This window comes from Convolutriloba macropyga, chromosome 1, assembly GCF_964194025.1.
Source record: "Convolutriloba macropyga chromosome 1, txConMacr16.3, whole genome shotgun sequence".
Lineage (NCBI taxonomy): Eukaryota > Metazoa > Xenacoelomorpha > Acoela > Convolutidae > Convolutriloba > Convolutriloba macropyga.
Window position 1 is genome coordinate 63,512,632 of NC_134468.1, and position 13,640 is coordinate 63,526,271.

The 13,640-nt window shown below is 36.7% G+C and overlaps 2 protein-coding genes across 5 annotated transcripts in view; one reads left to right on the forward strand and one right to left on the reverse strand.

Moving 5' to 3' along the window:
• The window catches only part of LOC142341428 (epithelial sodium channel subunit alpha-like), a 137,459-nt gene extending 127,009 nt beyond the window's left edge, over positions 1-10,450 (reverse strand). The window contains exons 1-2 of one of the 4 annotated variants that reach the window (XM_075392466.1): positions 10,434-10,450; positions 5,618-5,787 (exon numbers count right to left, since the gene is read on the reverse strand). The gene's annotated coding sequence lies outside the window, so the exon portion shown is untranslated. Of the gene's footprint in view, positions 1-5,617; positions 6,057-9,832; positions 10,384-10,433 lie in introns of those variants that run through there. The other 3 variants (XM_075392457.1, XM_075392449.1, XM_075392440.1) reach the window with 3 other exon arrangements.
• LOC142345651 (uncharacterized) lies at positions 1,247-1,573 on the forward strand. The gene has a single exon (XM_075397882.1). It carries the CDS (start codon positions 1,247-1,249, stop codon positions 1,571-1,573), a length of 327 nt encoding a protein of 108 aa, XP_075253997.1.
• Positions 10,451-13,640: the final 3,190 nt, after the last annotated feature.

Below are 13,640 nucleotides of genomic sequence, written 5' to 3' on the forward strand. Positions count from 1 at the left end.
ACACCGAACTTCAGTGCAAGTTCGAACGTGAAAGATGTATCAAGAACGTATCAATGTCCACTAGCTGATGGCACTCATAAATTATGGAACTTTTCAGTATTCAGGAACAGGATTGTGAATGATCGGTACGCAGCAGTGAGGAGGCAATACTTATGTTACGAATGTCTAGGCAAAGGACAAGCAATCAAAGACTGTAAAGTCAGTGCGTGCGACAACAATGGATGCATCAAGAAACACAACCAATTGCTACACTCAGAAAACCAAATGGACGAGGACAATCACACATTCAAGGGAAGCGCAGCAACAATCAAACAGAGTAACGAATTTATGAGCTTCCTATAGATAGTTCCTGACCCAATACAGAGCGGTGGCAACAAGTTGAAAACATATGTTTTCCTTGTTAGTGTATAGTGGATCTACGGTTTCATTCATCGATCAAGGTGCGCAAGAGAATTTACAAAACCAAGGCACCGATGTGATGCTCAAAATATCTGGCATATACGGAAAAAGGGACATGAAGACAGAAAAGGTTCCTCGCAAAATAAAGGGATTACCTTCAAAGGTGCATTCAATCGAAGCGTTTGCACACCCGTCAATCTCTTTGGGAAACACAAACTGCAACTACAACAAGCTGAAGCAAAGCTTCAATCACGTGAGTTTTTTACTTAACAAAAGCTTCAACTTGATGGAACTTGGCATCATTCTTGGTCAAGATGTTTATGAGCTACAACTCCCAATTGACTAAAATATAGGAACACAAAGTGAAACTTTCGCCGTTTTATAAGAGCTAGGATGGGTAGTCAGTGGACCCATGACGCGCAAAAGAACACAAAATAATTGTCATTTTCCCCTTCACAGAAGATGTGAAAGTGGCTGAGAACATCCAAACCTGGTGTGACATAGATTATTATGCCTCCAAAATCAACGTCGTCAGTCAGTCAAAGAAGGAACTGCCGGCAGAAAAGATGCTAGGAATCACGAGAACGTTCACCGGCGAGCGGTACGAGGTGGAAATGCCGCGAAGTGAAATGTCGCCAGACCTACCAATCAACTACATCATAGCCTTGGGGTAGTTTTGCTCACTGGAGCGAAGATTCCAAAGGGACCTAAAGTTGAAAAGTTTGTATGAACATTCAATAGACACAAATTTAGGAAATTATTTGAACGACGATAATATATTGGACGTTGAGATATTGAACATTAAGATATTGGACGAATCCAACGTAAGAGGAACCTTCGGGAAAGAATGGTATTATCACACCATCCAGTACAAAACCCGAACAAACCTGGCAAAGTGAGACGTGTTTGCAATGCTGCATCAAAGTACAAAGAAGTATGCCTGAATGAAAAGCTACTAGCGGGACCTGATCTGCTACATGAATTGATTGGAACATTACTCAGATTCCGTGAAGGACCATTAGCCCTGACAGCTGATATCGATTTGATGTTTCTTCAAGTGCAAGTTCCCGAACAGGGTAGAAATTGCTTGAGGTTTTATGGCGTCCAAGGACTAATGAACCTGTGCAATTATATGAATATCAACGTCATGTGTTTGGAGCTAAGAGTTCTCTAACTTGTGCAAACTACGCTCTCAAGCGAGTGGGATAGGAAAACGAAGAAAAGTATCCGATTGCAGCAAAGGCAAGGCAAAACAAATTCTATATGGATGGTTTCATCAAAAGGGTATCAACCCCTGATGAGGCAATTGAAGGGTTCAATCAACTACACCCTCTTCACTTACAACATGAATTTAAACTGATGAAGTGGATACGTAACAAGGATGCAGTCACCAAAGCACTCCCTGAAGACTTGAATTCAACCAGCAACACAAAGCAAGTCGGAGTGGAAGCCAATACAGAAAAATCTTCAGTGCTAAGTCTACAATGGAATGTTACTGATAATAGTCTTCAAGTGTGCAGAAGTACCAATGAGGAAATTGGAGAACCTATCAACCAGAGGAAGATTCTGTTACTGTTCTCTTCAGTAATCGACCCGATCGGATTGTTTGATCCGTTCAGTATTCACATGAGAGGACTTCTGAAATGCATATGGACCAAGAATGGACAACATCGGGACAACGAAGATGAGCTTGATGAAAAAAAATTCCTGAGATGGAAGTAACAATTTCCATTTGCAGCTGAAACAATCATCAGAAGAAGATACTTCAACATAAAGAGAGATAAAACCGCACTTCATGTGTTTGCTGACGCATCTGAGTACACGATGTGTGCAATGGCCTATCTATGTTCACAACCAATAAAATACTGAACTGATTAGCATTTGTTATTGGGAAATGAAGAGTAGCACCGGTGAGGCATCTTTCAATACCCCGACTGGATCTACAAGCGGATTCATTGCAGTGAGGCTGAAAGAACAAATAGTCAAGGAACACGAAATGAAGATAAATAGTTGCAGTTTTTGGTCAGACTCTACAACGGTACTGCAGTGGATACAAAGTTCCAATCGTAAACAACAAGTATTTGTGGGCCATCGATTAGCTGAGATACAAGATACAACTGATGTTTCACCGTGGAAACATGTGAGTGGCATCAACACCCAGTGGACATTGGCACATGAGCAATCAACATTCAAGGACTCAAGAGAAGAGACTGGCTCACTGAGCCACTCTGGTTGAAGCGACCACAAAGTGAGTGGCCAGAGCTAGCGACCCCAAATTTTGCCTCGAATGAAGAGAATATACCATCATCAGTCTTCACGAGACAGGCTGAAGAAAAGAAAGCTGTTATTCAGTGGGAACGATTCAGTAACTTTAACAGACTAGTGAATACAGTGGCATACGTACAGTGAGCACTGAGCAAATGCAAACCATCAACACTGGTAGTTATCATTGAAATAAGAAACGAAAACAAATCATCTTCAGGTTACTACAGCAAGAACAATTTGGTGAGGAGATGAAATCTCTGAAAACTGAAAAGAAAATTCCAAAAGGCTTTGAAATCCTACAGTCCTCACCTTTTTTAGATGGAGAGGGACTTATTTGAGCCAAAAGCATAATATGCAAAAGTCAATTGGACTTCAATGCTAGGCACCCAATATTACTGCGTTGGAAACCATGCGGTTGAATTATTCTTGCGAAATGAGCACAAGGACAATCAACACTAAGGCACTGAGCGTGTTAGAAACATTGTTCAGCAGAAGTGGCTGATCCTACGTGTACAAAACGCCGTAAGATCAATAAAGAACAAGTGCGTTACCTGCAGAAAGTGTAGAGCGCAAACGTTAGCACCCGTTAAGACCGATCTAACCGAAGAGCGTTTAAATGCTTCAACAGCTTTTTAAAATGTTGGAGTTGACTACTTTGGCCCTTTCATTGTGAAGATTGGGCGAAGAAATGAACAGCCATGGAGTTGTCTGTTCATTTGTCTAACAATGAGAGCGGTGCATAAAGAAGTGGTACCCAAGTTGGACACAGATAGTTGTCTCACTGCAATTATGAGATTTATTGCGCGAAAAGGAAAACCAAACACAATCAACAGTGACAACGGGACAAACTTTGTTGCGGCTGGAAGAGAGTTTGCAGCGTACCTTGTGGCGTGAAAAAAGAAGGGATCGAAGAACGTCTTATTCAACGAGGAATCAGATTGAAGTTCAACCCACCCGCAGCACCTCACCTTGCAGGAGTATGAAAAAGGTTGGAGAGAAGTTGCATGAAAGCAATGTATGTAGTGTTGCGAAACAGATCAGTTACCGAGAACGTTCTTTCAACAACTATGTGTGTTGTTGAGCAAACATTGAACGCAAGACCTTCGACTTTATTCAGTTCAGACGTTAGTGACTTAGAAGCATTGAACCCCAAACACTTCTTGCTTAGCAACGAGAACATTTGCCTGCCCTATCTATCATGAGCAAAAGAAATTGTAGATCATCGAAAGCTCTGTCGACAAACTCACGCCTATGCAAATCTATTTGGGACAGATTTCGTAAAGAATATGTGCCAACTCTGAATAACCGGCAAAAGTGGCAATCTACGACTAACGGAACCCTTAAGGAAGGCGATCTCGTTTGTTGGTTGATCAAAAACAGCTATGAGACCATCGATGGGTCTGAGGGTATGATTCGATCAGCAATAGTTCGAACGAACGACGGAGTGTATAAGAGACCGGTAGTAAAGTTCGCCCCGGTACTACTTGGAAAAGATGTTATCCTTATGGAAAACAGAGCTTGTGATGTGGTGTCTGAGCTCATTAACTTAACAACCAGATTAAAAAGTACTTCAGGGACATGTCCAGCAGTGAATTAGAATAGCATGACAAGCAAAATTTTATGCAACATTCTATCGAAGCCTTTTGGATTTGTTCACCTTGTTCAACAAAGTTCGGGGCACGGTATAAGGTATCCTGGACCCCAAACTCAGTGTATTCAGAGAATTTTACGACATAGTGATCTACAACCAAACAGAGATGAAATTTTGACTTATACGGCAGTATTAATAGAGCTCGAAAAATTAACAAAAATCAGTTGAAGATCAAAAATTTTGTCTTTTTAAATTGACATACGGTAAGTATTGAAGCACACTTTCTTGAGCGGTGAATTACTTGTTATTGTGTTTTGTTTCTGTAGATCATATTAGTGATTGTACAGTTTTAACTTAAATTTGACTTGCTGAAAAATGAATTAATTTTGACATTCTCTAAACTTTCTTTCTGAGGAACAAAGTTCCCAAGTAAGAAAAACTCTGTGCGAAGCACATATTCAGCTGCTCTTACTGGTTTTACCGAAACCAATTCTAGTTCAACATGGGTGTTATTGAAACCAATAGAGTGACTCGCTAACTTTGAAGTTAGAAAATTTATATTGTTATCAGATTTGCAACTGGCAAGAAAAACTTTTTTACAACTGCTAACTGCAGCGGGTTGAATCTTCGCATATTTATAGCCAAGATAAAGGGCTACAATTTCTAGGAACGGGATTTCCTAAAATCGGTTTATAACTTGAGTTATTAACAAACATTTCAACAAAAAATGATTGTTTTAATTTGAATTAATTAGTTAATTTGAGAGAAGCAAGTTTGTTATACAGCAAAGCTGAGTAAATAGTTATTGATGCTAACTGAGTATCAAGTAATGCAACGGTAATCTACAGTGTAGCGGATAGTACAGTTCACAAAAGTTGATTGCAAAAACACAATCTCCGGACAGATTTGAAACCGCTGAAACGAACTGGGCGGTGTAAAGTTTTCCTTGTCTTTGAAAGGAGAGCAGCCGTTACATCCATGATGAGAAGAAACCTATCCCTGATTTTGCTGCGGGCCCAAAGAACCACCCAATTGTTTCAAATGTTTCTGAATAAGATCACGTGTTTAATAAAATGTTTAAACAAAAATCAAGAAAACATTATTTATTTTCTATAATTATTGAGTTAATTTTGCAAACGGCAAATTTTTAATTGTAGAAGACTTTTATAGGGCGCCGAAAGTCAATTAGCTCTCCCATGGTGCTTAACGATATTGTGTCAACGGTTTCTGGCGATCTACTTTTGATAAACTTATTCAGAGTTGACCAGAAAAAGCAAACAATAATGCTTAAAATATTTCATGAAAGGATTTCAAAACAAATGGTTTGTAAATGGCTGGCTAATTTAAAAATATAACACTTACCTTTGCCCTGTTTCTTGTTTTATAGTGAGCAGGAGGGTAAAAAGAAATTTGGGTTCAAACACTCAATGCCGCTGCTACTGCCACTGTTGCTTTTGGTATGGTGACTTGTATTGTGTTTCTGAGGACTGATGCTGTTATTCCGTTGAAAGGTACGTCTAGTTGAAAAGTGGCTAGAAAGATAGCTTAATTCAATTTGACAACAATGTCCCCCGATTACGTCCGGCTGCTAAACCACCAGACAAGACGGCCGCCCCTCAAAGTGCAAGTTAGCCACGTTATTAAACTTGACTGCTATTCTGATGTGTTTTGTTTCTCTCCTTACAGGGCTGACAAAGGAGCTAAAAAGCCGGGGTGACCCACGTAGGAAATAAGGAAGCGATTTATTTTTGGATCTGTTGAAATAAAGCAGCAAAAGTTGCAAATGTTGAAAGCGCTTCACCTCAAAATGTAAACTATTTCGCTTGAAATCACGGACAGAAAATTGCGTAAATTTTTAGTAATTCCTTTAATTTATATTTAAAAAAGTTTCTAAATTGTCTATTTTTGTTCAAAATACAAATTGGCTAACTAGATAGAAAAACGTGGTAAAAGTGGCTTTTTCATCAAAATCGCGAACAAATATAAACAAGGCGGCTCGTTAATGTGCGTTCGCACATGATGTTCCGACCCGAGCTCATCTACATTTTTGACTAAAATGTCAACCAAATCAAGAGATAACAAAAATAGATGTTTGAGTTTAAAACAATCGTTACACATTCTATCTACTAATTGAATTACTAATGCCATGCTTCATTACAGCACCAACGTGACCTGACATTGAAGAGACTAGAAAAAAAATAGCACCAACAAAATTTTGGCGGCAAAAAATGAATATCTAAATTTAAAAGCACCTGGTAACAACGTCAAAATGCAGTCAGATAAAACCTTAACTACACAAGTTTACCTTTTACTAACTATACAGCAGATGAAAAGTTTTCTTAACGAGACTAGGTAACAAGCCGACAAAAAGAACGAACAGTGAGGCGAAACTTAAAAATTAATCAACATTTTTTGCACCAAGAAAATTCAAAAATCTTAAAAAACATTGGTTTTTAATAAAAAAATCCTTGATAAATTACTAAAAAGTCATTACAAAACCAAAAGCACCCGTCTGTGGTCAGACTATGCCATAGAAACAAACTAAAGAGAAACTCAAAAAATTACAAACGATTTGCGAAAACACAAACCTTTGCTACCATTAAAATCAATAGCTATCATCTGAATATGTATTTTTAATTCAGTTGTTATTTCTGCTATTTCAGTTGAAGGATTTATACTGAAAGATTAAATAAGTTTACTTGGGCCACATTTAAAAACCATTGGGATCTGTTATTACGCGATTGTTCTGAAGGAAGAGAAAAAGAAACGCAAAAAATGGCCATTCAATAAACGTTCAGAAAAACGAAACAACAGTGGCACATAATATCAATATATATGTTATTTCTTGAAATACACGAAATTCGATGGGACATCTGATTGATGAATAGAAGTTAAATTTGACGAAAGGAACCTATTCGCTATATACTGAATGTTTCGAGCAACATCATTCATTCAGTCCTCAATTACAAGCCTATGAGATCTGTGAGCAATTTACGGCTACCTAAAGAACAAAAACAGCGAATTCAGGAAAAAAAATTGAGCGACAAAAGGGTCGAAGGCATTAAAAAAATGAACTTTTCACTAAACACTCTTCAATTTTAAATTAATTTTTCAGGAGCAATGGGAAAACCTTTTTTATCAATATAATTTCAAAAAATCAACAAATATAAACAAATACATTAGACGCACGAAAATTGCGGGAAAACACGTATTATCAACGCCATTAAATTCATTAGCCTTCAACGGAAGCCAGTATATACAATAAATGATGCCTCGAGGGGACAATAAGTTTTTTTGCCAATCGTATTTCATCAATAAGACCTTACAACAAGTTAATGACTATGAAAACAACAACAGAGAGAGGCAAAAACCACAAATTCAGTAGAAAAGTGCCTGAAGAAAATGTCGAAGCAACTCAAATCATAAGCTCTTCCCTGAAAACTTTATTTATGATCCGTTGAACTTCTTCCCTAAACCAATAGGGACTCTCAGCAGTAAGATGATGTGATAAGATTTCAAAAGGATCGAAAAACAAAATAAAGTACCCAAAAAAAATATGAATTCTCGTGGCATTGATGTTTTAAAACTAATAGGTAGAAGATAAAACCGCTAACCAGATTAATTTTGGCTATAGTAGAACGGAAATGGATTCTGTTAGAACCAACAATGACCAAGAGTATTCACGAAAAAATATTAGGAATGGTTGAATTTCAAAAAAGTTTCGAAAAATTATTTTTAAACCCTTAACAGCCAGTAAACTCAATCTTTCATCGGAGCTCAATGACGATGCTCAGATATAACCCATAGGGAGGAAAATGATGTCTGTCATGCATAGATAGTTAAAAAGACATCACAATAAGTCTTATGACAGAAAACAATAACAAAAACAGCAAAAACTAAAATTCAGTAGAAAAATGCGAGAAGAAAGTGTCGAAGACAATTAAACCATTAGCTATTCTCTGAAAACTTTCTCTGTGATCCACTGAACGTCCTCTCTAAGCCAATTGGATTACAATAATCTTTGGATAATGTGATAAAGAGTTCAAAAGTGACCAATAATTCAAAAAATCCAAAAAAAAATTTAAAAAAATTGAAATCTTTGTCATTGAAGTCATATAACCAATAGCTAGAAGATAAAACAGCTAAACAGAATATTTTTAGTCGCAGTAAAAAGCAAGTGGGTCCAGTCAATACTGAAACTCACTAACAGTTCAAGAAAAATTTAGGAATTGTTATTGTTCAAATAAAATTTTCGAAAAATGATTTTTATTTTAACAGACATTAAATTCAATAGCTTTCAACGGAAGTCAATAAAAACGCTCAAAGATGCCCCGGTGGCAGTACATTTATGTTTGTCATGCATAGGTATTCATTATGAGATCACAGTAAGTATAATGACTATTAAAACAACAAAAAAAAACAGGAGAAAACCAAAAAATCAGTAGAAAAGTGCAAGAAGAACGTGTCGAAGCCATTTAAACCATAAATTTTTGTTTAAAATTTTTATTGGTCATCCACAGAACATCGTTTTTAAGCTAATGGGAACTGTCAATATTTGGATAATGTGATAAGATTTCAAAAGTAACCAATAATACGTAAAAATCCAAAAAAAAATTTAAAAAATTGAAATTTTTTGTCATTGAAGTCATATAACCAATAGATAGAAGATAAAACCGCTAACCAGTTTAATTTTGGTTGCAGTAGGAAGGAAGAGGGTGCTCTCACCCCTGGACTGACTTACAATTCACTATAATAAGATTATGATTCTTTAATATTCAAAAAAAAATTCGAAAAATTATTTTTTAAGTCTTAACAGCCATTAGCCGCCCCCTCAATGAAATAGACATGTTCACTTAATGCTCATTATGGAACATATTGCACTGTTAGTCAATGAATCCCTACCATAGGACTCCAAAAAAAATAGTAAAACTTCAAAAAGAAATTCAAAATTTCATTCAAAATTACGAAAACTCAGAATCGAAGCCAAAAAAAACATGAGCAATTCCTTGAAAACGACGTTTTTTGTTCATTGCGCTTCATTCGACTATAAAGGAGTTTTGTCATTAATAGAACGTCGATATAAAATGTGACTTGTCTCTAGGTGACTTAAAAAAGCAAAAAAGAGAAAAGTTTTATTAAAAAAAGGGCTCTCAATTAGAGTTCGATTTTTTTTTGATAGTGAACTTCCCTATGAGACCAGAACTAGTCTTTCTATCGCCTTGCATTCAACTTTTACGAACTCAAAATTTATTCTTTTTATAGAAATTTGAATTAATGTTTTCGTAAAAAAGATCTTAGTTTGAAGAAAATTGTACTAAAAGTGAACAATCATGCTAAAGATCCCATTGTTCACACAAAACTTCAATCCTCGATAACTCCTCGAAAAAAACGAAATTCAAAAAAATCTTTTTACTTTTGAATTCTACGCTGGACCAGCTTTTTAATGATACCACTCACATTTCTCTACGACGAATATATCGATCGGCCAAAATTCACTGAACAAAAAAAAAACCCATTTGAGTATATAGTTCCTTCCCCCACAAGTGGGGTCGGAACAATAAATGCAAGAATGAATACCCTTTAGTTTCACAAAGGTTGCTTTTAGTATGTTTTACGTTTTGTGTTTAAGGTTATTTCTTTATTTTAGTGGTGTTGACCAGCAAATGGCAAATCTATGAAGCACTCGAGCTATTAACAAGTTAACCAGATTGAGTTATAACTATTGGAAAATAGAAGTCAACAAGAAATGGTGAGAGGTTTTCAAAGGACGAAGTGTTAGTGGCAGGGGGGAGGGGGGGAGTAAAATGTTATTAAGATGATGGAATTGTAAAAAAGATGAGTGGAAATAATTGTTCCCAGTGTTTATGTGAACAAAGTTGTAAATAACAAAGGTTGTAATAATAGTTACGATGTGTAAGATGTCCCCTTTTGGATAAAAAGAGCCAAATAGAAAAAGCCAGAGAGAGAAAAAGAGAGAGAGAGAAAGAGTGTTTTTGCAATTTAATTTCATCCTATTTTCAATTTAATTCAATATCTACCTCAAATTGAGATATAGCTAACTGGTCGACGGATGTTATAGGATGAAAAAGTGAGGGAGATAGTTGTGGAGCTAAAAGGGCAGAGAGGGAGAGAGGGGGAAAAGTTTGCAAATGGGCTGTATAGAGAAAACATTACTAACTTATATCTATCTAACTGTAATAACAAAAATGCTCTCCTTGCGTGGCAACCTCACTCCATCTTGTTGTTGCTCAATGCTCAATTGCCATACTTTTTACTTACAACTACCACCACCATAACACACACACACACACCATCACTGCCATCCCATCCTAACATTAGCACTGACTATTCTGAGGGGTCGTGGCCCTCCTAATGGTCGACATGCAAATTAGCCGACAAAATTAGTGAACAAAACGAAAAATCACATACGTGAGAATATCACTCATACTTCATATAATCAAAATTCGCCAAATTTGCGGGCATTGGATAGCATCTCTCCGGCTTTAAATTTCAAACATGAATCTTTTTCTAAAAACAGTTAGTTTAAGTTTCAACGATATCTCTGAACGTATTTTATCTACACAAAAACTACTCTTTTTCTGAATTTGGATTACTGTAACTTTGACAAAGATGAAAGATTGACCAGTTGTGAGCAAGTTGGTTACTAATTTTGTCTTCTAAGATTTCAGTCGGCTGTTTCCTCCTGAGCCCAATGAGAGGAACACCTCTAACATCCATCCAATTGCATAAAGATTTTCCCAGTATCATTCAATGCTCTTCTAATGCTACACCATTTCTAGTGGTGTGCTTATACTGCTATTTGTAGTGACAATGGTAGTGATGGCGGTGGTGTTTGTAGCCCAGCTATCGGTAGTTATACCTAGTTAGTTGTGCTAACTTTTTAATAAACAACAAGCAGTTACCTCTATGGGCTTTAGTGCTATTTCCCTTTACAGTTCTGCTTTCCTGTAAACAAAGCGACCGGCGTCATAGCCCCCTTTCATTTTCAACTAATCATACCACGTCACATCCTCCAATGCCTCTACACACGGGCATTAAACCTAAACGCCATTTTTCTCACTCTCTATTCTCTCTCTCTCTCTCTTCTTCAGCCCGTCTTTCTGTAACCACTAGCTGTTTGCCCACTTGCGTTAATTGAACTGAAGGCAAAAATAATTTAGTCACAAAATGAGCGACTGCATAAGTGTGAAAGGTTTGGTGGGAGGCTCTAACGTGGTCCCTTTATACCCACCCGCATTGTGTCAGGGTAAGCTGCACTGTTAGGGCACTATTGGCTACGAATGGCGTTTATTTGTCTAGGATTTGTCTAAAGTTTATTGACTTCAGCTCATAAATGTCTGCTGACGATATTATGGAAAATCATTGCGTGTATCTGTCTATCTCCATTCCTCCATAAATCGGAGACCAAAATCTTATTTTGAAATCGCAGCTTAAAAATTAGTTTGTTCTCAAAAATTTCTTTGTTTTTATCAACATGAAAAGACTGTGTGACCTTGAAAAAAGAGCGCAAGATGAAATGTCGGTTAAGATATCGCTCGTCCAAATGAGCTTTTTTGATGTGATAGATAGTTGTCATCAGTCAAGCCATTGTGTTGTTCCTCTCTCTTTGTTGTCTTTGGAAGGCCCCCAGCTACCGACTTCAACCCCCCCCCCCCCCCACCACTGCCCGCGCTTTCTAGTCATTATAGTCTTACCGTGACCATCAAACACATTCTGATGCGCTCAGCAACAACACCAACAACTCCCTCCTCCCGCATCCCCCTAAAAATGAAAAACATACTAACTTGAACAAAAATACAGTAGATTTCAACACAGTAAATGACGTTCTTGTGATTCGGAATCTGAATTACCCTCGAAGCGTCTTCTATTCTTGCAAACATTGCAGTTCTTTTTGTTAAGATTCTGCTTTCGCTCACAGCAATGTACCAAACAACCCTCTTGTTTCTTGGGCCTTCGGGGTGGTCATCGATGGCGCCCATTTGACTTGAATGTATTATTAAATCAGCCTCATTCTTATCATACACAAGGCACTATAGCAACAGACATCTGACGCGTGTCCCAAAAGTAATCAAATTATCATTTGCTGCAGTATCAACAAAACCCACGTTGTTTGCCTCTGTTCATTAAAAAAATAATGTGCTCGAAAATTCAAAGCAATCTATGATCAGATAATAACAAAGGTGTTCTCTGTAAAATGAATATAATGCGTAATATGTAATATGTATATAATGCGTGCTTTTCGGAAAATAATGATTTAAGTGCAAAATGACCACAAGAATTGCAAACGGTTAACAGTGGATTAAAAAAAACGAGATGGTTCTTGAATGAAAGAGGTTTACTCCTCGAAGTTAATAAAGTTTTAAAATTTTCTGAAAATGCTGGCTCCAAAAAAAATCAAAGTTTGGAAAACTGGCCCATTCGTGTCCTTGCGTTGCTGAGAAAACTCACACAACTGTATATTTACGGCTTGACTGGGAAACACATCTATGTTTATTTCAGTCGATGATTGCAAACTCTTGGATGCATATTTGAAGAACTCCATTCCCGTTCTGATAAATGTTAACAACCATATAACGAATCACAATGGTCCACAAGAAGGCTCGCTTGTTCTGTGCAGGGCAGAGATCGTTCCCACATTCGCATTAGAAACAATAACATATATCAAACCAATACAACAAAAATGATTTTTTCCAGAAATGTTTGTTTTAGCACAAACCAATGTTTTTATCTATTAGGAAAAAAGACAAAGTTATTTAGCTGGAGTTCAAAACAGAAACAACACGGAAAAAATTTTTGAGTTTTCAGAAAAGCCTAAAACCTCAATAAACTTTAATTACTAAACATTCAGTTGCATTTAGTTAAAATATAATGAATACTATTAAAAAATTTTCCTAAAACTCGCGGTAAAACCTTTCAGTTTTGAATTCCTTTGCATTGAAGACGATTTTTATTAAGCTCCATTAGTCTTTTTCTGCAACTCTTCAAGAAATTTTTTCAACAAGTCAAGTTTTTTTAACAATTCTAAAATCAAATTGATGACTGGTTTACCGTTAACTGTTTTTGATACTCTCTATTTTTCCCAGCCAGAACATTTGGGTAAAAAAATGCTAAATATGGCCGTAGAAATTCAAATAGATTTAATAAAGCAATAATGTTATCATTATTCATCTAGATAACCACAGACGAACCCAAAAATCATTAAGGGAAGAGTTGTTGCGAGACACGTGTTTTCAGTAAAACCCCTAAACGGTGTTTTCTTAAAACGATGGACTTAAATAGCATGCAGAAGAAAAATGAATGTATAGAGTGGTATGAACAAGCTGCAAACTCAGTAAAACTAATCAATCTGTTTGATTAATAACTA